Source organism: Puma concolor, chromosome B3 (genome assembly GCF_028749965.1).
Source record: "Puma concolor isolate L17-30 chromosome B3, mPumCon1.1.hap2, whole genome shotgun sequence".
NCBI lineage: Eukaryota > Metazoa > Chordata > Mammalia > Carnivora > Felidae > Puma > Puma concolor.
The window spans coordinates 86,194,927-86,221,370 of NC_141672.1; the positions used below are offsets into that span (position 1 = coordinate 86,194,927).

The 26,444-nt window shown below is 37.0% G+C and overlaps 1 protein-coding gene across 3 annotated transcripts in view; it reads left to right on the forward strand.

Annotated features, from left to right (window-relative positions):
• Positions 1-26,444, forward strand: part of BUB1B (BUB1 mitotic checkpoint serine/threonine kinase B) — a 51,102-nt gene that overhangs the window by 20,744 nt on the left and 3,914 nt on the right. For 2 of the 3 annotated variants that reach the window (XM_025918824.2, XM_086710350.1), the window contains 15 exons: positions 3,639-3,808; positions 5,137-5,351; positions 5,524-5,615; positions 9,316-9,545; positions 11,111-11,223; positions 11,749-11,864; positions 12,419-12,468; positions 14,543-14,603; positions 14,743-14,848; positions 19,021-19,295; positions 20,470-20,603; positions 20,909-21,049; positions 21,531-21,631; positions 23,738-23,887; positions 25,447-25,589. In XM_025918824.2, the coding sequence (XP_025774609.1) occupies positions 3,639-3,808; positions 5,137-5,351; positions 5,524-5,615; positions 9,316-9,545; positions 11,111-11,223; positions 11,749-11,864; positions 12,419-12,468; positions 14,543-14,603; positions 14,743-14,848; positions 19,021-19,295; positions 20,470-20,603; positions 20,909-21,049; positions 21,531-21,631; positions 23,738-23,887; positions 25,447-25,589 (2,097 nt within the window). The remainder of the gene's footprint in view (positions 1-3,638; positions 3,809-5,136; positions 5,352-5,523; positions 5,616-9,315; positions 9,546-11,110; positions 11,224-11,748; positions 11,865-12,418; positions 12,469-14,542; positions 14,604-14,742; positions 14,849-19,020; positions 19,296-20,469; positions 20,604-20,908; positions 21,050-21,530; positions 21,632-23,737; positions 23,888-25,446; positions 25,590-26,444) is intronic. The other variant, XM_086710349.1, reaches the window with a different exon arrangement.

Here is a 26,444-nt window from a genome sequence, read left to right on the forward strand (position 1 = left end):
TTTGTTTATATGATATATCATTTCTCTTTCTTTTTTTTTTTTTTTAACAGTTTTAGACTTGTGTGACCATCACCACAATCTAATTTTAGAACATTTTTAACACCCCAACATGAACCCCATACTCATTTGCAGTCACTCCCTATTCCCTCTCACCCACTTCCAGGCAACCACTTACCTGCTTTCTGTCTCTAGGTTTGCCTATTCTAGGCATTGCACATAATGGAATCCTGCATTATGTAGTCTTTTGTGACTGGCTTCTTTGACTTAGCCTAATCTTTTGAAGGTTCATCCCAGTATATTCATCATTGATGAACATAGTTGTATTATATATTAATATTTTATTCCTTTTTATTGCTCAGTAATATGTCATTCTGTGGATAGACCAGATTTTGTTTACCCATTCATTCATTAATGAGCATTTAGATAGTTTCCATTTTTTGGCTTTTGTGAAATACTGCTGCAAACATTCATGATACAGGCTTTTGTATGGATTTTCTTTAATTTTTATCTTATCTATGTCTTTCTATTTAAAGTGGGTTTCTTATACACAGCAAGTAGTTGAGTCTTGTTTCTCAGCTCTCACAGTGTCTGTTTTTAAATGGTGTGTTTAGAACATTTACTTTAATTATTAATTTTGTTGGATTTAGATCTATTATTTTATTATTTGTTTCCAATTTGTTCTCTTTTATTCCTTCCTCTATTGCCCATTTCCTGCCTTCTTTTGGATTGTCTGAATATTTTTTAATATTTCATTTTAATTTATTTTATTGGCTTTTTTGTCTGTTACTATTTTTTTAGTGGTTGCTCCAGGGTATATTGTAAACATGCGTAACCTCTAATAGTCTGCTCAGAGGTAATATATTACCACTTCAAGTAAAATATAGAAGCTTTATAACCATATAGGTCCCTTTATCTTCCCTACTTTTTTGATACACTTGTCATATGTATTATTACATCTAAATACACTGAAACCCCCACTAGACAATGTTATAATTTTTGCTTTCAACAGCCTTACATATTTTAAAGAACTTTGGAGGAAAATGGTCTTTTGTATGTATCATTTCTCTTTCTTCATTTCTGAAGCCCCAAGTTCTCCTCTAGTATAATTTCTCTTTAGCCCAAAGATGTTTGGCCATTCATTTAGAGTGAGCCTATGGCCAATAAATTCCCTTAGTTTTTCTTCATCTAAGAATGTCTTCATTTCATTTTAATTCCTAAAGGATATTTCCAATGGATGTAGAATTCTGGGTCAACAGTTCTTTTCTTTTGGTATTTTAAAGATGTTGTTGCACTGTCTTCTGGACTGCATGATTTCTGATGAGAAATCTGTGGTCATTTGATTGGTTCCTTCTCTATATGTATTGTGTTGATTTTCTCTGGGTGCATTTAAGATTTTTGCTTTTAACATTATTATTCAGACATTTGATTATGGTGTGTCTAGGTGTGATTACCCTTGCATTTAATCCATTTGGGGTTTACTGAGCTTTTTGAATTTATAAATGTATGCCTTTTACAAAATTTTAAAAATTTTTAGCCCTTCTTTAAAGGGGCGCCTGGGTGGCGCAGTCGGTTAAGCGTCCGACTTCAGCCAGGTCACGCGTCCGACTTCAGCCAGGTCACGATCTCGCGGTCCGTGAGTTCGAGCCCCGCGTCGGGCTCTGGGCTGATGGCTCAGAGCCTGGAGCCTGTTTCCGATTCTGTGTCTCCCTCTCTCTCTGCCCCTCCCCCGTTCATGCTCTGTCTCTCTCTGTCCCAAAAATAAATAAAAAACGTTGAAAAAAAAATTTTTTTTTTAAAAAAATGTTTTTTCTGTACTTACTATATCTCTTTTTCTGGGACTTCAATTACACATATATTAGACCTTTTGATATTGTTCCATAGGTCCCTGAAGCTGTCTTTTTTGTTGTTTTAGTTTTTAGTTTTTTAACCTTTTTTCTTTCTGTTCTTCAGAGTGGCTAGTTTTTATTGATTTGTCTTCAGGTTCATTTACTCTTTCCTCAGCCATCTCCAGTCTGATATTGAGTCCATCCAGTAATTTTCTTATTTCACATAATGTGTTTTTCAGGTCTAAATTCTCCATTTGATTCTTTTTTATAGTTTCTGTGTCTCTGCTGAGAACTTCTGTTTTTTTTATTCCTTTCAAATATTTTTACCTTTATCTCATGGAGCATTCATTGTTATAATAACTGCTTTTAAATATCTATGTGAAAATTCCCAGCACCTAGGTTATCTTGATATTGATATGTGTTGCTTGCCTTTTCCTTTGAGAATTGATCACATTTTACTGGTTCTTGGTCTGTCAGGTAATTTTGGATTATATCCTGGACATTGATCCTGATACTATGTTATTAGACTCTGAGTTCTGTTGATTGATATTCTCTGGAGAACGTTGACACTTTTGTCTTAGAAGGCAACCAACCTTCAGATATCCTAAATTCTTTCTTATGTAGATAGTGGTTCCATTGTTAGTTCAGTTTTCAAGACCTTTGGGTCTATCCCATGTGTAGGCTACTCAGGGGTTAGTCTAGGACTTGGGTCATGGTTTATATCATAGTTCAGTCCTCAAAGCCTTTTCTGTGCCGCTTGGGGCCTGCCCTGTGCATACATAGCTCAGAACTGAGTCCAGGGCTTGTGCCAATTCATGTAGAGAATTAGGAGATCCCCTTCTTAAGTTCATCCTCTCTAATATCTCTCCCACATTCATTGGCCTGCAGAGTCCCCTTTTCCAAGTATTCTGGCCAGAAAGATGAGGTTTTAGCTTCCCACACCATCATGGCAACAATTTTAAACCACAAGACAAAAAAGAAGAAGAAAAAAAAAAAAACAGGAAACAACCCTGTGTGGGTTGTTTCTTCAAGTTTGACTCCTCTCTACAGTCCACTTGCTTTTGTTTACTTTGCAGAAGCCTCAGTTGCTTTTTTTGTAGTTTGTTTAGAGTTTTAAATTCTACCCAGTGAGAGAGAGGCTACCCTGGCCTTACTCCATTTTGGCCAGTACTCTCAGTTTATTCTATATTTTTTGTTTTTTTATTTTTTCTTTTTAAACTCTTTTGATAATACTTAAGGCTTTGGCAGCAGGACAGGAAGTTTAATCTTCAAACTTCTGCCAGCTTTGCTAAAGTAAAATGTCATGTGGGATACATCTTCATTTGATATGGTTTAGGAAAAAATGGTATAGAGGGGAGAGTGTGCATAGAGAGAGAAAGAGACATAGACATTGACAAAATAGATGTGGCAAGATGTTAACAGTTGGTGAATCTAGGTGAGGAGTATATGGGTGTTCATTTACACTTGCAATAATTTGTAAGTGTAAGCTCTGTAATAAAATGTTGATGGGGAACTCTGATTTTAATAAATTCTTTAATCTTAGTCACCCTGCTCTCATCCTCAGATCAACCTAATGGTGCGCTTCAGAGTATGCTAATTGGTCAAACTTGGACATTTAAAGGGGAGGCTAAACCATTCTATTCCAAACCTTCTCTCTGATTTCAAGGTAGCTTTCTTTATTTCTGACATAATAAACATTTTCTGTGGGCTATTCCTCTATATATCTTCTCCCTTGTTTTAACAAGTTAGATGTTTGATTCTGTGAGTAGTGTTCATCTCCCCAAGAGTTAATTGTCCATTCTCTTACTTTAGACAATTTCAAGCTCGAGTGTCTCGGCAAACTGTGTTGGCACTTGAGAAAGAAGAGGAAGAGGAAGTATTTGGATCTTCTGTACCACAACGAAGCACACTGGCTGAACTAAAAAGCAAAGGGAAAAAGACAGCTAGAGCTCCAATCAGCCGTGTAGGAGGTGCTCTCAAGGGTAAGTTTGTTAAGTGTTATTATGGGAAGCTCTTAGTCTCGGGTGGTGGGCAAATTATGTAAAGAGATAACGTATAAATATATATGTGGATACTGTCCTAGTTTTCTGAATACTAGGTAGCAAAAAGAAGGAAGTCTTCAGAGAGCTGAGATTACAGTATGCAGTAAAACCAAAACATGTCAGCAATTTTGTGTCTTAATTAAGAAAAACCTAATATATAGGAAGCATCAAGAGTTTCTGAACTTGAGTTGTTAGTTGAAAGAAGATATTCAATAATATAGCTAGTATTGTCAAATTAAACTTACATAAAACCAAAGCCTCAGAGAATGTGTTAATATGGTCTTCAAGCTTTTTGGGGGCCAGAAATTAGACTCTGCTTTGTGCACGTAAAGATGATTAACCATGGGCTTTTTTTTTTTTTTTTTTAATTCACTACGTTTAGGGAAGTTTTAGATTTACAGCAAAATTGGGCAGGAAGTATAGAGAGCAATAAGCTTTTACTACATTTATAGCAGTTAGACCTATAGACCAGAATTTTGAAAAATCTCTAACTCCTTTCCTGGTATTAACTTACCATTATTCAAAATGTATCCTAGAATTAGTGTATAGAGAGTATATAGACCTAAAGAATATTTCATCCAGATCATACTGAAGCTTGGTTGTAATAAAGAACCCCATAACAGAGAGCACCACTAATAAATGGGCTAATTTGTCTTCTCTAGATTCAGCACATTGCAGCTTATTTGCATTGAGAGAAAAAAAATTTTTTTTTCAACGTTTATTTATTTTTGGGACAGGGAGAGACAGAGCATGAATGGGGGAGGGTCAGAGAGAGAGGGAGACAGAGAATCGGAAACAGGCTCCAGGCTCTGAGCCATCAGCCCAGAGCCTGACGCGGGGCTCGAACTCACGGACCGCAAGATCGTGACCTGGCTGAAGTCGGATGCTTAACCGACTGCGCCACCCAGGCGCCCCGAGAGAAAAATTTTAAATTGAAAAATGACAATTTAGGTTAGGTTAATCTCTGAGAAAACTAGACAATGTTAGAATGGTGACTGAAGGAAGAGGTAGAATTTTTTAAAATATCTATAAATAAAAGATTGGAAGTGAGGGAAAGGAGGGACAGAATAAGTAACAAACAGAATGGATTCAAAAGTTAGTAATTCGATTCATTTAAGGTTTTAAAATATTATTATTTTAAAAAATCTCTTTGTTTCTATGGTAGTAGAAGTAATCTCCTTGATTTGAGGAATGATTGGGTATGCTTTATCTGGCATCTAGATTGATAATTAAAGATTTTACTTAAAGTTTTAATGTTTTTCTCCTAGCTCCAAACCAGAACAGAGGACTCCAAAATCCAGTTCCTCAACAGATGCAAAGTAATTCCAGAGTTACTATTTTTGATGAAAATGCTGATGAAGCCTCTAGAGCAGAGTTGTCTAAGCCTACAGCTCAGCCGTGGATAGCACGCCCTGTGTCCAGGGCCAAGGAGAACGAGCTGCAAGCAGGCCCATGGAACACAGGCAGGCCTTTGGAATACAGGGTAAGGACTTTTGGATCCAGTGTATTTGCACACATAACACAGACTTCACATTTTGAGTAGAGAAGTAGTTTCAGCATCTCTTTTAATTCCTCTTGAATAATTAGGCATGGTCTGCATATATTGTGTTAGAATGGAACACTATGGTAATTTTCATTTTCTTCTGCATTGCCAGACTCGTGGCAGTACGGCTTCTGTGACAGCAGTACCTTCTCTGCTTCCCAGTTTTACTCCATATGTTGAAGAAACTGCACAACAGCCAGTTATGTGAGTTTGATTTCCAGACATTTTGAGGTGGAAATTATTAACAGTGAGCAGGGACACCTATCTTGGTTCCCAAGGGGATTTCCTTCTTTGTGGAGATGAAAGTAACCAGACACATTTTGTTTTCTTTCTTTTTTTTTTTTTAATGTTTATTTATTTATTTTTGAGAGAGAGAGAGAGAGAGATAAGAGAGCAAGCGGGGGAGGGACAGAGAGAGAGGGAGATACAGAATCCAAAACAGTCTCCAGGCTCTGAGCTGGCATCCCAGAGCCTGACGTGGGGCTCAAAACCCACGAACTGTGAGATCATGACCTGACCCGAAGTCCAGCACTTAACCGACTGAGCGAGCCACCCAGGCTCCCCCTTATTTTTTTTTTTTTTTTTAAAGATTGTTTTGACCATTCTGGTCCCCTTGCAATTCCATTTGAATTTTAGGATCATCTTGGTAATTTCTGCAAAATAGCCAGCTGGGATTGTGATATAGATTGTGTTCTGAATCTGTAGATCAATTTAATGAATATTGCCATCTTAATAATATTAAATCTTCAGATCCATGGACATGGTATATCTCTTATTTATATCTTCTTTCATTTCTTTCAACAGTGTTTCATAGTTTTCAGAATAAAATTTTACACTTTTTATTTATTATTTTTTTTAATTTTTTAAATGTTTATTTTTGAGACAGCACACGTGGGAGAGGGGCAGAGAGAGGGGACAGAGGATCCAAAGTGGGCTCTGTGCTGACCGCAGCAAGCCCAATTGTGGGTCTTGAACTCACAAACTGCGAGATCATGACCTGAGCTGAAATTGGACTCTCAACTGACTGAACCACCCAGGTGCCCCGAAGTTTTACACTTTTTAAAAAAATGAGTAGATGTTATTTTTTGAGCTTAGATTTATAGAAAAATTGTACAGCATTCCCATGTACTTCCTCCTCAACCCTGCACACAATTCTGCCTATTAACATCTTGCATCAGTGTGATTCATTTGTTGTAATTGACGCACCAATATTGATATATTATTAACTAAAGTTTATAGTTTATTAGTACTCCAGTGTGTTCTACAGTTCTATGAGTTTTTCATGTGTCCATCATTACAGTGTCATATAAGTAGTTTCACTGCCCTAAAACTTCCCTGCATTCCAGTAGTTCATTTATCCCTCCCTCAACTCCCTGGCAACCACTGATCTTTAAATAGTCTTTATAGGGGCGCCTGGGTGGCTCAGTCGGTTAAGCGTCCGACTTCAACACAGGTCATGATCTCGCGGTCCGTGAGTTCTAAACCCTCGTCAGGCTCTGGGCTGATGGCTCAGAGCCTGGAGCCTGCTTCTGATTCTGTGTCTCCCTCTCTCTCTGCCCCTTCCCCGTTCATGCTCTGTCTCTCTCTGTCTCAAAAATAAATAAACGTTAAAAAAATAAAATTAGGGGCACCTGGGTGGCTTGGTCGGTTAAGCGTCCGACTTCGGCTCAGGTCATGATCTCACGGTCCGTGAGTTCGAGCCCGGCATCGGGCTCTGTGCTCACAGCTCAGAGCCTGGAGCCTGTTTCAGATTCTGTGTCTCCCTCTCTCTCTGCCCCTCCCCTGTTCATGCTCTGTCTCTCTCTGTCTCAAAAATAAATAAACGTTAAAAAAAAATTTTTTTTTAAGTTATAAAAAAAATTAAATTAAATTAAATTAAAAAAAATTAAAAAAATAAATTGTCTTTATAGTTCCGCCTTTTCCCAGAAGTCTTATAGTTGGAAAAAAAAACAGTATGTAAGCTTTCCAGACTGGCTTTTCTCAGTAATATGAATTTAAGGTTTCTTCATATCTTTTTGTGGCATAATAGCTCATTTATTTTTAGTGCTGAATGATATTCCATTGTATGGATATTTATCCATTTATGGGAGGACATCTTGCTTGCTTCCAATTTTGGCAATTATGAATAAAGTTACTATAAATACCTTAGTGCAGAGTTTTATATAGACATAAATTTTCAACTCATATAGCTGGATTTGATTTTAAGACTAAGTTTATCTTTGTAAGAAAGTGCCAAACTATCTTCCAAAGTGGCTGTACCATTTTGCATTCATTCATACCAGCAATGGTATGATAGTTCCTAATCCTCCACATCCTTGTCAGCATTTGGTGTTGTCGGTATTTTAGATTTTAACCATTCTAATAGATATGTTGTGGTATCTCATTATTGTTTTAATTTGTAATTCCCTGATAATATATGATTGAGCATCTTTTATGTGTTTGCTTGCCATCTGTATATTTTCTTTGGTGTCTAGTCACATTTCTTTTTTAAAAATTATTCTGAAATATTTCATTCTTTTGGTGCTATTGTAAATACAAATGTTCTCTTAATTTCATTTTCAGATTGTTCATTGTATAAAATACAATTGATTTTTATATATTAATTTTATATCCTGCTTCTTTGGTGAACTCATTATTAGCTCTAATAATTTTTATGATAGATTCTTAGGATTTTTCTATATGTAAGATCATGTTATCTGCAAGTAGAGACCATTTTACTTCTTATCCCATTTGGATGCCTTCTTCCTTTCTTTCTTTTTTCTTTCTTTCTTTCTTTCTTTCTTTCTCTCTTTCTTTCTCTCTGCTTTCTTTCTTTCTTTTTTTTTTTTTTTTTTTTTTTACCTAATTGCCCTGGCTAGAACTTCCAGTACAGTTTTGAATAGAAGTGGCAAGAATGGACCTTCTTATCTTGTTCCTGATGTTAAGGGAGAAGCATTCAGTCTTTCATTATTAAGTATGATGTTTGTGTGGGGTTTTTGTAGATGTCCTTTATCAGATTGAACAAGTTGAGGAAGCCTTTTAAGTATGTAGATGCTTGGACCCTAGCATTAAAGGTTCTGATTTAGTGGATCTGGTGTAGGGACCAGATATCTTTAGTTGTAAAAAGGCATATAAGGAAATAAAAGGTATATAAGTGATTCTGATCCATAGCCAGAATTGAGAACATCTGCCCCATTTTGTGTGAAGTACTTTATGCTTCATTCTTTTCAAACCTATATTAGTACGCTCATTTTCTCCCCCTCAGCTGAGAACCTTGAACTTCACATTATTAATTCCCTAAATGCTGTATTCCTAACTAACTGTTTTTGGTGTGAAACAGTAGAAAATGGGCTGAAATGTAGAGGTTAACTTTGTTTCATTTGGGTTTTTTTTTAAGTTTATTTTAAGTTTTTTTTTTTTTTTAAGTTATTTTGTGAGAGAGAGAGTGCATGCCTGCTAGCAGCAAAGGGGCAGAGAGAGAGGGGGAGAGAGAATCCCAAGCAGACTCTGCACTCACAGTGCACAGAGCCAGATGTGGGGCTCAACCCCATGAACCATGAGATCATGACCTGAACTGAAATCAAGAGTTAGACGCTCAACTGACTGAGCCACCCAGATATCCCTCATTCATTGGGTTTGATTAAGATATAATATTCACATTTATTTTCACCTATAAGGTATATAACCTATTTGATTACCCTTATGGTTAATTTCCTGCCTCATCATAACATTGTAGTACTCAGAACATAATTGTTGATGACCTGTGTGAATTATTTTTTAGCCTTTTTCCTCAATCTTCTTTGTTTTTATTTTTTGAAATCAATTATACATAGTGCCATTGACATCGTTTCTATGTTCTGTCAAGACATAAAAGAAATAATTCATTTGATCTGTATGGTGAATAATAATTATTTTGCTTCCTTAGGACACCATGTAAAATTGAACCCAGTATAAACCACATTCTAAGCACAAGAAAACCTGGAAAGGAAGAAGGAGATCTTCTGCAAAGAGTTCAAAGCCATCAGCAAGAGTCTCAGGAGAAGAAAGAGAAGATGATGTATTGTAAGGAGAAGATTTATGCAGGAGTAGGGGAGTTCTCCTTTGAAGAGATCCGGGCTGAAGTTTTCCGGAAGAAATTAAAAGAGCGAAGGGAAGGTATGTGTATTAATCTAGTTCACAGAAGAATTTCTTCTTAACTGCCCATTATTTTCTCAAGCATTCCCTCTATTCGAGTGAAGCAGCTCTGATCATGGTAACCAGAAACCTTTTTTTTTTTTTTTTTGCTAAGTCCAGTGGCCATTTCTCAGTCTTGATCTTTATTTATTGACCTTTTGCCTTCATTTGACACAGTTGATGAACTACTTTTTTATGAAATGCTTCTCTTGGCTTTTTCCTTGGTGTGTATTCGCTCTCAGTTTCCTTTACTGCTATTCTTCTCATCAGAGACCTCTTCTTGAGGCCCAGGATAGAGTCTTGGAATATTCCAGTTATCCTTTCTTTCTACAGGTATCACTAAGTAATGTATTAAATACTGTTTATAAGCCATGGACTCTCAAATTTATATCTCCATCCCTGACATTTCACCTGAACTCCAGACTCATATTTAGTTGCTTGTATCCATTGGCTATTCTAATAGACATTTTAATCTCAACATAGCCAGAACAGAATTATTGATTTCTGCCACAAACTACACCCCAGCATGTGTACACACAGTATGTGTGTACACATACCATAGGCATCTCCATTTCAGTAAAAGGCAACACCATGCACCCAGATGGTTGAGGCCAAAAAAAACCAGAAGTCATCTCTGATCCCTCTTTCCGTACCATTCCCTGACATCTAATGGGTAAGCCTATCAACTTTACCACCAAAATATTCCCACATCTTTTCTTTATCACCATTCTCATTATTTTTTTATTTTTATTTTTTTTTACCATTCTCATTATTAATCCAAACCACCATCTTTTGGGTAGACTACTGCAACTAGACTTTCTGCGCTCATTCTGGCCTTACCATAGTCCATTTTGCTCACAGCACATGAGCATTTTATAATATTAAAATGATCTTCCCTGCTTACTGTTTTTTTTTTTTTTTTCTAATGTTTATTTATTTTTGAGAGAGAGAAAGAGCACAAGCCGGGGAGGAGCAGAGAGAGCGGGAGACACAAAATCCAAAGCAGGCTGTAGGCTCTGAGCTGTCCGCACAGAGCCCTACATGGAGCTTGAACTCGTGAACTGCGAGATCAGGACCTGAGCCAAAGTCTGATGCTTAACCGACTGAGCCACCCAGGTGTCCCTTCTCTGCTTACCGGTCTTAAGTAGCTCCTGACCTCCATCCCCCTACTCAGTCACACATTCTCACATCACCTATTTCATTTTATTTTTAACACTGATTTTCTTGTTAATTTGTGTGTGTGTGTGTGTGTGTGTGTGTGTCCCCTCAGGTTGGATGTTAGTGTCACATGACCAAGGACTTTGTATTATGCACCACTGAAATATAAATGCTCAGAGTTGTGCTTGGCACATCACAAATATTCTGGTTTTTATTGACTAAGTAAATGAATGAACAGAGACCTAGACCTCAATTAGAGGACTTTGTTCCATCTATATTATTCTTATCTGTAATATTAGTATGTTTGTTGAGGCCATGAGCTCCAAAGACAGTTTTTGACAATAAATTGCCATGAGGAATAATGCATCAGCCAACCTTACCCTTTCTAGCTGAGCTACTGACCAGTGCAGAGAAGAGAGCAGAAATGCAGAAACAGATTGAAGAGATGGAAAAGAAGCTAAAAGAAATTCAAACTACTCAGCAAGAAAGAACGGGTGATCAGGTCATTTCTCTTTTTTTTTTTAATATAGAAAACTATGCTTATTGAAACAAATTTAAACAATATAAAAGCATAGAAGGTAAAAGTCCTCCCAAATCCATTCAGTTTCTGGTAGTTTCATAGCTATTAGTAGCAATTAAGTCCATCAGGAAAGTAATATAACAGATGAAGACTGCAAATGGAAATTGTGTCACTAGAAGTGACAATTTATTGACTTCTTAGTTACACTCTAAACTATTATTTTGTAGTTTCTGACCTTTAGCTTTTTGTTCTAGTCATGTTCCCCTGAATGGGGTTACCCAAAGAAATTTAGTAAATCTTGGCGCTGCCCAGTTGAGTAAAACAGAACCAGTTTATACTAGGAACGTAAATTATTGGAAAGAAGTTTTATAGTATAGATATTGTATATGGTTAGTGGATATCTAGGGGAAGAGTGTGGTAAACCTAATTTCGGAGCTAACGCTTGAAAATAGGTAGAATTTTGTAGGTAGGAGAGACACATTGATTTTGTGTGTTTAATGCAAATAGCAAGAAGAGAAGATGCCTACGAAGGAAACAGCTGAACTGCAAATTGCATCAGAGTCTCAGGAAATACCAGGAATGGCTCTATCCAATTCTGTTTGTCCAGTAAACTCTTGTGCCAGGTAGGACCGCATTGGCGGATGGGATAATGCTTATAGGAGGCCATTTAGAACCAATCTTTGACTCTAGTGACTTGAAGTCTTTTACACTATCAAGACGTAACTTTTGCAAGTCTTTGTCACAACATAAGCTCTGATGCTGATGAAGGAAGACAGGGTACAGACTTTTTTCCATTAAAAAAAATAGTATGTTTCTTAAACAATCAAATATAATTTTTAAAAGATAAAACCACCCATTTCTACCACCAAGAGATTATTGCTATTAGCATAAGTATATCCTTTTGTGTTCTGTTTTTGTTTTGTTTGATGAAAATGAGAGTTTACTATTTTGTAATCGACTTACACTGTTAATGTTATGATATCTATTATCAAATATACTTGTATAAAATTTTTAATGACTGAAGGTTTTATCTTCTTAAAGAATTTGGATAGACAGTACCAGAATATTTCCTTTATCGTAGAGTGAGGATTATATTTGATGAAAACCCCTCTTGGACTTTTAAGATAATTCTTTCTGTGGGTACTTAGCACATGTTTTAAAAGAAGTTTCTTTCCAGGGAGACTTCACTTGCAGAAAACATTTGGCAAGAGCAACCTCATTCTAAAGGTGAGTTGTATTTGATAATCTCATGAAAAACTTGGTGATAACAAACACATTATGTAATATGTAGTATATATTTTTCTTAATTATGGTAAAGGGAATTGTAAGAAAACAGAGGGAACCATGGAATTCAGTTATAAGCATATGATTTAGGATAGGATAGACATTTAAGAGAGTGTTTTTTGTTTTTGTAAGATTCCTCAATGCTTTGAAATGTTTAAATGTAAATTTAAATTTATATTAACTTCCGAATAATCTTCCACCTTAGCTGGTGTATACTGAGCTATCAGTAGGATCCAGCAGCCAAGAAAGTAGTTTTTTGGAAGAAAGGAAAAAAAAGTTTAAAACTAAAGCTATTTTATATTCACATTTGTTCTCTTTTCATTTAAAAATAAAAGTTGTAAAAGATAAATATCCACCTATAAGTAGTTTAAAAAAAAAAAAAGAATCAGATTGAACCCCTAATTTTAACCACCAGTTTGTAGGAAATACAAAACCTGGAGGAACATGTTAAACAACTTAAGGGGATGTAACTGGCGAAATATCCAGCATTATAGAGCAAACATTGTAGGTGAACAAAAAAATTACTAAAACGACCAACAAACCCTATAGAATCACAGTGTTTTAAGAGGCATTTAAGGGGCGCCTGGGTGGCCCGGTTCCTTGAGCATCCAACTCGATTTCAGCTCAGGTCATGATCTCAAAGTTGATGAGTTCGAGCCCTGCCTTGGGTTCCACTGACAGTGCAGAGCCTGCTTGCTTGGGATTCTCTCTCTCCCCCTTTGCCCCTCTCCCCACTCATGAGTACTCTCCCTCTCTCTCTAAAATAAAATAAAAAATTTTAAAACAGGCATTTCAACCATAGTATATAAATCTCACTTTGCATTCCCAGTCCCAACTTTCTAAACAATTTTGGTAAAATGTGAATCTTCTGACTGGATATATGACACTCAGAAATTTAATCCTATAGGTATGTTTTGAGATTATTCCCTTTTGAAAGATCCTCTCTCTTTTAGAAATATATATTGAAATATTTACAGATGAAATGATGTGATATCTTGGATTTGCTTTAAAATAATACAGAGCAGGGGCACCTGGGTGGCTCAGTCGGTTGAGCGTCCGACTTCGGCTCAGGTCATGATCTCATGGTCCGTGAGTTCGAGCCCCGCGTCGGGCTCTGGGCTGATGGCACAGAGCCTGGAGCCTATTTCAGATTCTGTGTCTCCCTCTCTCTCTGCCCCTCCCCTGTTCATGCTCGTCTCTCTCTGTCTCAAAAATAAATAAACGTTAAAAAAAAAATTTTTTTTTTAAATAAAAATAAAATAAAATAATACAGAGCAGGGGCGCCTGGGTGGCTCAGTCGGTTAAGTGTCCGATTTCAGCTCAGGTCATGATCTCACAGTTCGTGGGTTCAAGCCCCACATCGGGCTTTCTGCTGTCAGTGCAAATCCCACTTCGGATCCTCTGTCTCCCTTGCTCTCTGCCCCCCGCCCCAACACTCATACTCTGTCTCTCAAAAATAAACATTAAGAAAATTTTAAAAAATAAATAAATTAGCCCTAGTGTTTAAAAAAATAATAATAATAAATAAAATAAAATAATCCAGAGCAGGGGCCCCTGGGTGACTCAGTCGGTTGAGCGGCCGGCTTCGACTCAGGTCATGATCTCACGGTCCATGGGTTCAAGCTCCATGTTGGGCTCTGTGCTGACATCTTGGAGCCGGGAGCTGCTTCAGATTCTCTTTGTCTCCCTCTCTCTCTCTGCCCCTCCCCTGCTTATGCTTGTTCTCTCTCTCTCTCAAAAATGAACAAAAATTAAAAAAAAATTTTTTTTTTAATAAAATAAAATAATCCAGAGTGAGGTTGGGTTTAGGCGGTAGTGGTAGTGAATAAAGATGAAACACAATCAGCCATGTTTAGATAATTGTTTTTAAATGATCTCTATTTTTATATGTTTGAAATTGCTCATTATAAATGATTACCTTTCTGCTTCCAAATAGCACAAAATATTAATTGACCTAGTTGTCTTGAAGAATAGGTGTTTACTCTTAAGAGTATAAATCTATTCTCTTTCTCTTTAGGTCCCAGTCTACCTTTCTCCATTTTTGATGAGTTTCTTCTTTCAGAAAAAAAAAATAACAGGTTTGAAGCTTTTTGTTTGACACTTAAAAGTCTTCTGTTATTATAAATGAGAATGAATTAGGGGGTTATTCTTACCTATTTTAACGGAAAAATTAATTGTTAAATGGGGTAAATTAAATTGTTAAATGTCTTTTTCTAGTCCTCCTGCAGATCCCCCACGGGTTTTAGCCCAGCGAAGACCCCTTGCAATTCTCAAAACTTCAGAAAGCATCAACTCGAATGAAGATGTGCCTCCAGATGTTTGTGTAAGGAACAATATTCCTAAGTTAATATAAACAGACTAGTGAATTGTTTCATTCAATTCTCACAAAGCTAGGGTTAAAATTAAAATCACTGGCTTAAAATTTAAGCATATGAACAGACACTTAACATCATTAGTCATTGGAGAATGCAAATCAAAACCACAGTGAGATACTATATCACATGCTGTGATCTATAGCAATGAAGGCTATAATCAAAGACAGAAAATAATAAGTGTTGGTGAGGATGCGGAGGAATGAGAACCCTCATACAATGCTGGTAGGAATATAAAATGGTACAGCCACTTTGGAAAACAGCTTGGCAGTTCCTCAAAATGTTAAACAGTTACCGTATGTATGACCCAGCAATTCTCTCCTAGGTATATATCCAAGAGAATTAAAAACATATTTACATTAAAAAAACTTGTACATGAATGTTCATAGCAACATTATTTATAGTGGCCAAAAAGTACAAACAGTGCAGTGTCCATCAACTAATGCATAAACAAAATGTACATCCATACAATGGAGTACTATTCAGCCATAAAAAGAAATGCCATACGGATAAATCTTATGATATAGATGAACCTTGAAAACACTTTGCTGGGTCACCTGGATGGCTCAGTTGGTTAAGCGTCTGACTCTTGACTTCATGGTTTGTGGGTCATGATCTCACAGTTCATAGGAATAAGCCCCAAGTTGGGCTGACAGTGTGCAATCTGCTTGGGATTCTCTGTCTCTCCTTCCCTCTCTGCCCCTTCCCTGCTCGCATCTGTGCCTGCACACACACTCTCTCTCTCAAAATAAATAAACTTAAAAAAAAAAAAAAAAAGGAAAGAAAGCACTTTGCTCAGTGAATGAAGTCAAACACAAAGACCACATATTGTATGATTCCATTTGTATGAAATGTCCAGAATGGGAAAATCCATAAAGACAGAAAACAGGTTAGGGATTTCCAGAGAGTTAGAAAGAGGGGGCTGGAGAGTGACTGCCAGTGGGTACGGGGCTTCTCTTTGGGGTGCTGAAAATGTTCTGGAGTTAGATAGTGGTGATGGTTGCACAACCTTGTGAACATATTAAATACCATGGAATACATACTTTAAAGGGTATGAATTTTTTGGTATGTAAATTATATCTCAGTTTTTTCAAGTGGGGAGAAAAATCACCGTCTTTGAAAAGCCTTTAGCATTTTTTTAAACCAACATAGCAAAGGATCTTTGTTCTTTTTATATAAGATGCTTTTTGTGACATTTGAAGTTATGTAGACCATTTTTCTTTAGTAATGTTTTATTTTAAGTACTATGGACTAGTGACATGATAATCCTTAGGGTACAAAGACCCTGCTTAGAATTCAAGTCAAAGAACCTTTGTCATTGACATTTTCATTAAAGTTCTAGGGAAGCAAATCATCCCTCTCTTCAAATCAGCATCTGGAAACTTGTCTTGAGGTTGAAGAGAACTGATTGTTTTCTCTGAAGACTTTTAAGGGGAGATGTGATCAGTAGCTCTGATTTAAAGCAATTGTTCTCTATATCCTAAAGAATGAATCCCTCAGGGTAAACATGTTTTTCTTTTTTAAACATGGTTTTCTTTTTATTTACTTACTTATTGAGGTATATTTTATATCCAATAAACTGCACAAATATTCATTATACAGCTAGATGAATTTTTACATGTGTGAATATCCATGCAATCTCTACCCGGATTAAGATACAGAACATGTCCAGCAACCCAGAAAAGCCTAGGCAGTTGCTTATGGCTAAAGGTGGTGAGACCCCTTTCCATCTGTACTGAATTGGAGTTTCCGGGGATAAAGCCCAAGCAGGGATTTTTGTTTATTTTAAATACTTTCCCAAACAGTTCTGTTAGTCCGCTGACTGCAATGAAAAGACAATGATGTAGGAGATCGATGCATCACGTACTGTGTCCTGGAAACACACCAGACAACACAGTGAATAGGTCGGCTGGATTTGGAGACCATGGTTCTAGGTTCAGGTGCTCAGGGATGGACTGAATTATTAAAGGAGTCAATTTTAGTAGTTTTTTGTCTTAAGCCTTTTCCTTGAATTTTGTTAATAGGTGCCTACCAACGGGAGGTGGGTGGGGGGATGGGCTAAAGGGGAGATGGGCATTAAGGAGGGTGCTTTTGGGGATGAGCACTGGGTGTCGTATGTAAGAGATGAATCATTGGGTTCTACTGCTGAAAACAAGACTAGACTACACTGTATGTTCACTAGCTTGAATTTAAATTAAAAAAAAAAAAAAAAAAAGATGCCTACCAGAATTTCTCCCCTAAGAAAACACTTCTATTTAAAATGTCTAAACTAATAGGGCATATAAGTAGTATTTGCATAAAATATATTCCTAGACCATAGACCTCTATCTTGCTTAGATCTTAAAATGTTTTGGCTACATTTATTGTTTCGTCTAGATGTACCTCTCACCTCTGTTTACTAACATTGAGTCAGAAATTCAAAGTATATGTCAAATTCATAACGATCTAGAAAATTAATATCTAGTATTCATAGTTAAATGAAATAGGCACTCTTATATACCGCAGGTAAATGTTATATAAAGTGATACAGTGTCCCTGAAGGCAGCTTGGCAATATGTGTAAAGAATCTTACTACTTACAGCCTTTTTGACCTGATAATTCTACTTTTAGGAATTATTCCCCAGAAAACTAAGATATTCCCAAAGATTTAAATGTACAGGGATATTTAAAGTAGTTTTTTTATAATAGTAAAAAATGGGAATAACCTAAAAAAGTTAGTTAACTTCTGATAGACCCACAGTGTGACTCTCATGTTTTTAAAGACTTTTTAATAGCACAGAAAATAGGCTAAAAGTATAATGAGAAAGAATAGTACATACTAGCATAGATGCTATAATTTCACTTGCTATGGAACCCCTTTTTAATTTATTTAAGTAGGCTCCATGCCCAACGTGGGGTTCAAACTCATGACCCTGAGACCAGGAGTTTCATGCTCCATGAACTGAGCCAGCCAGGTGCCCCTAAAACCCCTTATTTATTTATTTTTGTTCGTTTGTTTGTTTGTTTGTTTTATATAATTTATTGTCAAGTTAGCTAACATACAGTGTATACAGTGTGCTTTTGGCTTTGGGAATAGAGTCCCGTTAAACATCACTTACATACAACACCCGGTGCTCATTCCAACAAGTGCCCTCCTCGATCCCCGTCACCCATTTTCCCTGCCCCCCCACACCCCTGTCCCCATCAGCCCTCAGTTTGTTCTCTGTATTTGAGAGTCTCTTATGTAAAACTCCTTTTTTAAATGTATAGAATATGCTTATGCACGTAACCTACCAGATGTATATGGTAACAACAGTTGCATCTGGGGAGTAGTAATTGGAGTGGAGGTGTGGGGGTCAAGTGAGGGAGGGTGACCTTTTCACTATATATCCTTTTAAACTAGTTGATTTTTTAAACCATATACATGTATTACTTTTATTCATAAAGTTTATTTTGAGAGCGAGCAAGTGGGGGAGGGGCAGAGGGAGAGAGAGAGAGAGAATCCCAAGTAGGCTCTGCAGTGACAGCACAAAGCCTGACTCAGGGTTTGACCTCACGAACTGTGAGATCATGACCTGAACCCAAACCAAGAGTCGGAGGCTTAACTGACTGAGTCATCCAGGTGCCACTACATGTATTACTTTTAAAGGCAAAGGAATATTTTAAATATTTTCATTTTTTATACTTTATGCTTTGTTTTCCATATTTTCTACTATGATCGTGAATTATCCTGAGGAAATAAATTAAAATTCAACATTTGGCATAGAAGACTTAAAAGGTAGGAGGATAGTGGATTATCAGAACATTTTCTAAGCCAAAGTCAGGAGAAAAGTATTATTCCTCTAGTTCTTAGGTGAAATTGGTTGGGGAAAAAACATTGTCCAATATTTTTGTTTTGTGTGGAGAATCCTCAGTGTATTTTTTTGGTAATGTGTAGTTTGCTGTTTTCATGATACAAAACCTTTTTCCTCAGATGTTATGATGTGGTTTTTAAAATCGTCTTTCCTAGAGATTGTGATATGCTACTTCTGTACCCTATGTTGAAAATCACTTACCTAATGTGTGTCTCGCTAAGTAAAAACAATGAGTGCTCCATATGCTGATTGAAATATTTCAGCTAAACTTTATGTGGTTTTTATTTCAGGATGAATTTACAGGAATTGAGCCCTTGAGTGAGGATGCTATTATCACGGGTTTCAGGAATGTAACTATATGCCCTAACCCAGAAGACACTTGCGACTTTGCCAGAGCAGCTCGATTTGTGTCTACTCCTTTTCATGAGATAATGTCCTTGAAAGATCTCCCTTCTGATCCTGAGAGACTGCTGCAGGAGGAGGATCTAGATGTGAAGATCTCTGAGGACCAGCAGACCGCTTGTGGCATCATCTATAATCCAAGTCTCAGCATCAAGAAGCTCAGGTGATAGTAGGTTGCACAAACCAGATTGTTTGAGTGATCTTTTATTCTGTGTGTGTTTGTCAGTGATAGTGATCATTTATCAAACTCTTACTACCTGCCAGGTACTGTGCTGAGTGCTTGCTTTACACAACAGTAGGACTCCCCATGAGAAAGTGTCCATGGGATTTAATAACTGATTTGAATATGAGGGTCAGAAGAAGTAAATTGTGATGGTTATGGGACTGAGAGGCCCGGGAGGATTATGGTGTCTTTGAGGGAACTTGGCAAAGTGTACCTGTTGGGGAGAGATTTTGTTTTGCCTTTAAAATCGAGTTTTAAATAATGGTAGAATATGGTACACCTGGGTGGCTCAGTCGGTTAAGCAGCCGTCTTTGGCTCAGGTCATGATCTCTCCTGTTTAACGAGTTCAAGCCCCATGCCAGGCTCTGTGCTGACAGCTCAGAGCCTGGAGCCTGCTTCAGATTGTGTGTCTCCCTCTCTCTCTGCCCCTCCCCCACTCATGCTCTGTCTCTCTCTCAAATTAATAAACATTTAAAAATTAAAAAAAAAATAGTAGTGGAATAGCTGGATACACTGATTTCAGATAAGCAAGTAGAAATGTACTTTTTTAAAGTATCTTTTAATGGAGAGGTGGCAGTGAATAAAAAATGGTATTGAGGGAATGGCATAAAGAGCCGTGGGGCAAATGTAAACAAATTTTAGTTTTAGGAATATTCTTTAATTTGCCAATTTATGCTTTTAAAACTGCATTTTCAGATTTTTTTTCCTAACAAACTTTTTATCACATTTGCTAGCATTATCATGGGTGATTTGGGTTTCACTTTCTCTTTCTTGACCTTTTCTTATTGAAGAATAAAAAGTCCACAGACAGGATAACCAAGAAGAAAGTTGGTATCTTAGTCAATGTTTCCCAGTAGTTTAGAATAGATGTAGAGTAGGCATTTAGTATGGATTAGGTGAATAAAGCATAAATTTAGAAAATCTAATGCTGAGTGTTACTTGTCAGCCAAGGTAGATAAAGTCACCTAGATTCTGATTATGAATCTATATCTGTTTCAGGAAAATAATGGACTTTGAAAATTAAATTGAATTAAAATGAATATTAAATAAAATAACAAAGATGAGTTAATATATATTATCCCTGTGAGGACTGACTCATTTGTGGTTCTTTCAGCCCAATTATCGAAGACAGCCGAGAAGCAACACACTCCTCTGGGTACTCTGGGTCTTCTGCCTCAGTTACAAGTTCCTCCTCCATCAAATGTCTTCAAATTCCTGAGAAACTGGAGCTTACTAATGAGACTGCAGGTAGCTTCATATGTACCACTAGTAAACAAACATACATCTGCATTCATGTCTAGTGAATACTTATTTATCTCAGCAAACTGATCTTTATGTTTTGTTCTCTAGAAAAGTTACCATAGATTATGAAACTTCTAGAATGAATCAGTACCACCTGAACAGCATAAAGACCTGAAATATGAGTGCTGTTAGGTTAGCAGTGTTGACTGTGCAATCTTGGTTTTGGGTCTCCCCCCCCCCCCCCCCGCCTCTGTTTATAATACACATTGAGGTTTTGGGGTGATCCCTTTGTCAACTTTTTTTTCTCCCAGACAACCCTACTCAGTCACCCTGGTGTCCACGGTATCGCAGACAACTACTAAAGTCTCTATCAGAGCTGAGGGCCTCAGCAGAATTTTTTGTAGAAGATAGACCAATGCCCAGGTTGGAAATAGGAAAGGAAATTGAATTAGGTAAGTATCATTGGTAAGTGGGTTTTTTTGTATGACAGTATACAAGTAAGTGATTATTTGTACTTGAGCTTGATGTTTGAGCACAATAAATATTTTTGGATTATAAGAAACAGCATTATAGGGGCTCCTGGCCTGCTCAGTCAGTAGAGCGTGTGACTCTTGATCTCAGGTAATGAGTTCAAGCCCCACATTGGGGGTAGAGTTTACTTAATTAAAAAAAATTACTCATCCTTTAAAAAAACAAACAGCGTTGTAGCAAAATGAAACAGCATTATAGAGTAGACACACTGATAAGTTCATGTCCCAGTAACAATAGAGATTCTGTCTTCCCCTCTTTCAACTTTTAACAATGATTTTGAAAAGTATTCTCGATGCTGCTAACTGGCAAATACAAAGTGCCTTTAGCCCTTAAACCAGGAAGTAAAAGTTAAGGAGCTATATACATTCACGATTTTTAAATGGAATCATACCTTCTCAACAGGTCATGAGGATTATTGCATTAAACAAGAATACCTAATATGTGAAGATTATAAATTATTCTGGGTGACACCAAGAAACTCTGCAGAGTTAACCATAATAAAGGTGGGACTGGTTCTTTGTCATTTCAATTATCTTGTGAAAAAAAAAACCAAAACAATGTGGGTTGAGGCAGTGATTGTGGCCCCATGGTACCATCAAATCCTTTGAATAGTCTATCAGCTTCCTGATAGAAAAGTCAGTGAGACACCAAGAAATCACTCACCATTATATGTCAGGATGAGATATCAAAAATGAGAGGCTATTGTGTAAATCTCTTAATATGTCTAAACATACTAAGTATTCTATCAATGTTATCTTTTTTAGGAAATATCCCGAAATTTTCTGGCCTGCTCCAATCTGGATAAGTTACATTCTGTGCTTGACACACACACACTCACTCACTCACTCACTCACTCACTCACTCACTCACACTCACACAGTATTACCTTGACATTTCCATTCACCATTATCCTAGGGATTCATGTTACCTCTTTCTTACATTGGATGCCCAGTAATACTGGCTCCCATTTTTCTTTCTTTCTTGGTTTAAGGCCTCATATTTTAGTAGCTTCCTGAGAAAGGATGCATATGATATACATATTTTTGAAATCTTTCATGTCAGAAAATTCTTTACTCCACATCTTTACTTGATTGGTAGTTTGACTGGATATTACAATTCTAGGTTCAAAACTTTTTTTCCTTAGAATTTTGAAGATGGGCTTTATTATCTTTTGGCTTGGGGCCTTGCTTTCTACAGTCTTTTGCCATTCTTTGTGTGAGACTGTTTTTCCCTCTCTGGGAATCCTTGTAGGATCTTATGTTTGTCCCCAGTGTCCTGAAATTCCACAAGTATATTATGTTTTGTTAAAAACCTATTATCTCCCGTACACTAGACACTGGATGGCCATTTTAATCCCGAAACTCCTTCAGTTTTGAGAAATTTTTCTTCAAAGAATAAATTATTTCTTCTTTTAAGTCTTCTCTGTTCTCTCATTCTAGAATTCTTTTTATTAGGACATGGAGTCGCTTAGAGATCCTTTAAAAATTTTATCTTTTTTCTCTTTTTCTCTTTTTTTTTTTCTTTCTGGAATGTTTTGTCAACTTTATTTTCAGAACTTTTATTGGATTTTTCATTTCTTTTGTCATGCATTTGATTTGTAAGAGCTCTTTTTTATTCTCAAGTTTTTCTTCTTTGTAACATTCTTCATTTCAAAGGTGGAACATTCCTTTTCTCTCTGAGTATATTTATGATGCTTTAAATTTTTTTTCTCCCTGCATCATCTGTTTCCTTTTGTCTGTTTTGAATTCAGTCTTTCATATTAGAAGCTTTCTTCAAGACTTTGACTTTCTATTCATATATAAACATGGGACTCTAAAAGCTAATTTAAAGCTCTTTGATATAGAACCTTGACACTGTTGGGCCTCACTGTAAGAAGAGTTTCACATGGCCATTCAATAAATGCCTCAATCCTTGAGGTCTTTTCTTTTAAGCTGATCAGACCCTTCAGAGAAAACTTCTAATATCCTGCCTTGATCGTATAATCCTGGCTGCTAGCTTCCTGAAAACGAAGTGGGAAAATTAGTCTGGAGAGTGGAGGGGTGGAAAGGTGCATCTTAACATTTGATATATAAATTTTTTCCTCTTCCCCCCAACTCTTAACAATGCCTGGTGTCCTCTAGTCCAGAGCCCTTCTGTTTTATACTCTTTAGGGGTTAACTTTTGGTCTTCTAGAATGGAGGAGAGTCTGGGCTACAGGAGTTACTCCTGTACTTCTAACTTCCACGTTAAGTTACTCCTAACTTCCACGTTAATGGAGTTCATCCACTCCTGTATTGGCTTCACCTCCACCCTTACTTCTGTAGGTAATTGGTGCCATCAGTTTTATACTGTGGGGAGATGGTCTTGTAGCATAAATTTGGTTGCTCTCAGCTTTCTCCACTGCTAGAATCAGCTTTCCTTGGGTCTGCTAAGTGGATTGCCTAGTACTGTTCTCCTTCCAGCTTCCAGAATTTGTTGCTGCTGTGTTTTTTTATTATAGATTTATGACTTTTAAAACATTCTTTTATTGTTATTTCTGTTGTAGTATCATAAGGGCTGGAGGGAATGTTTTCAATCTGCCAACCATAACCATAGATTCTGATAGCTCTTATTTTTAAAATTTCTTACAGGTGTCCTCTCAACCTGTCCCATGGGACTTTTATATCAACCTCAAGTTAAAGGAACGTTTGAATGAGGAGTATGATCATTTGTGCAGCTGTTACCAATACCAAGATGGTTGTATTGTTTGGCACCAATATATAAACTGCTTCACTCTTCAGGTTTGAATAATATATAAGCATATTTGTGTTCCATTTAGCATATGAATTTAGTGCAAGATTCCTGTTAATCTTCTAGAAATAGATCAGTTAAATTATAAATTAAAGAGTGCCTGGGTGCCTCAGTTGGTTAAGCTTTGGACTCTTTAATTTCAGCTCGGGTCATGGGCCCACAGTCCTGAGATGGAGCCCTGTGTCAGGCTCATGCTGGCTGTGAAGCCTGCTTAGGATTCTCTCTGCCCCCCTCTCTCTCTGCCCCACCCCTGCTTGTGTCTGCTCTGTCTCTCTCTCAGAATAACAACAACAACAACAAAATTATAAATTAAAAGCATTGATCATTTTCCTTTCCCAAGTTCTCTTGACCAAGAACTTCTTTGGTATTTTTTTAACTTTTTATTATGTCAATTTTCAAACATAGACAAAAATAGCATTGTGCAACGACCTAGTCATCTAACTATGATCATCATCAGCTCATGACCACTCTTATTTTAAATTCCTGGTGTGATAATTCCAATATTCTTTCCATGTCTGGTTTTGATGCTTGCTTTGTCTCTTTAAATTGTGTTTTTTGCCTTTTAGTATGTCTTATAATTTTTCTTGATAGCCAGACATGATGTACTGGGTAAAAAGAACTGCTATAAATAGGCCTTTAATAATGTGGTGATAAGGTGTGAGGGGAAGGAAAGCATTGTATAGTTCTATGATTTATGTTCTTTTATAGTGAGCCTTTGCCTCTGGACTGTGTACTTCACAAGTATTTCTCCTCCCTTAGGTGGGACAGGATGGCTAGAGTGGGCTGCAGTTGGGTATTTCCCTTCCACAGGTCAAGTAGGCTCTGAGAATACTCTAGCAGGTTAGGCTCTGGTCAACTAGTTTCTCCTGAGACAGAGCTTTTTAAGAACAGAGTGCTCTGGCCTGTTTCAGAATGGTTCCTTTTCCACTCCCCCTCTAGAAGCACAGAGAATTTTTCTCCAATGTTTAGTGTGAGAACCGGATCTAGTTCCTAGACATAAAACTCACAGAAGTGTGAGGGACCTTCCCCACCCCCTCCCATGCTTATAGATCCTAGAAGAGTTGGTTTTTCAGTCTGTTAAGCTTTTTACTTGTTAGGACAGAGTGGCAACTTCCAAACTCCTTACATAAGGAATGGTCTATTTTTGCTACTCTTGTTTTGTCTGTGCTATCCCCCACTAGATTATTTTTAGAACCCAAATACAATATATCATTCTATTCTTTGGGATGTTCTTAAGAAGGTTTTGTTGCATATTTTGATGGTAATATGAATTTTCTAAAATGGTTGGAATGAAACTACCATTTATAGAGCACCTATTATGGGCCCGGCTAATCCTTGATGTTCTTCATCCATTATTTCATCAAACCCTTACAGCCTCACAGGAGAGCAATGTTGTTAACACTGGGACAAAGACCCAACTACAAAGGAGCCCAAATTCTAGTAGAGAATGACAAGGAAGAGTACAAAGCAGCAGGTAGCAAGGTATTAAGTTTAAGTACAATCATCCCAACTTAAGAAGTATGTGAATTTTCTGTCCTTTTGTTTCCAGGATCTTCTTCAACACAGTGAACTTATTACCCATGAAATAATAGTGTTGGTTATTTATAACCTTTTGACAATAGTGGAGAAACTACACAGAGCAGAAATAGTCCATGGTGACTTGAGTCCAAGGAGTCTGATTCTTAGAAACAGGTTGGTCCTTTTCATTCCCTTATAATTCTGTCAACTTTCTCTTAAATATGGATAGTTTCTGGGGCGCCTGGGTGGCTCAGTTGATTAAGCGGCCAACTTTGGCTAGAGTCATGATCTCATGATTTGTGAGTTCCAGCCCTGCATCAGGCTCTCTGCTGTCAGTGCAGAGCCCACTTCAAATCCTCCGTCCCCCCGTCTCTCTGCCCCTCCCTAGCCCCACCCCCACGTACATCCGCACATTTTCTCTGTCTCTCTCTCATAAATAAATGTTTAAAAAAAATATATGGCTGGTTTCCAATTCCTTTTGCCTTTTGATAAATGCCATACGGAGGAACACAGTATGTTAAGAGAGTTATTTGCTATCTAAAAGTCAATAATCATTTGGAATACTTTAAAAGAATTCAAAGAAAAAAATACATTGAGGAAACATTAATTCATAAAAAAGAATTAACCTCTCAGTATTGTGATGATTACTGTCTAGAAGAGATATAAAATATGAATACTTGGAGGAACGTGAAGTAGATTGTATAGTCTTTCTTTGAGTGGGGCCAGTGCAGATCTAGTGAAGATTTTAGCAAAACTGAGGCACTTCTTGGTTTCAAAACCAAAGCTTAATTAAGTCAAGCCAGACTGAGGTAATTGTCAAGAGAAGTGGGTAAAACCAGAGTGCAAATGCAAACTATGCCAAGAAAAAGGGCTTGGTGTTCAAATTAAAACCAAGTTTAGACATCACGTTCAAGGGGTGAGCACAGAGCAAGAAATATATAGTTTTATGATGGCCAAAAAATGTTGTATCTTGAACCAAGGAAAATTGGGAGCGAATGTAAATTTTAAAGTAAAATCTATCATTCTGCG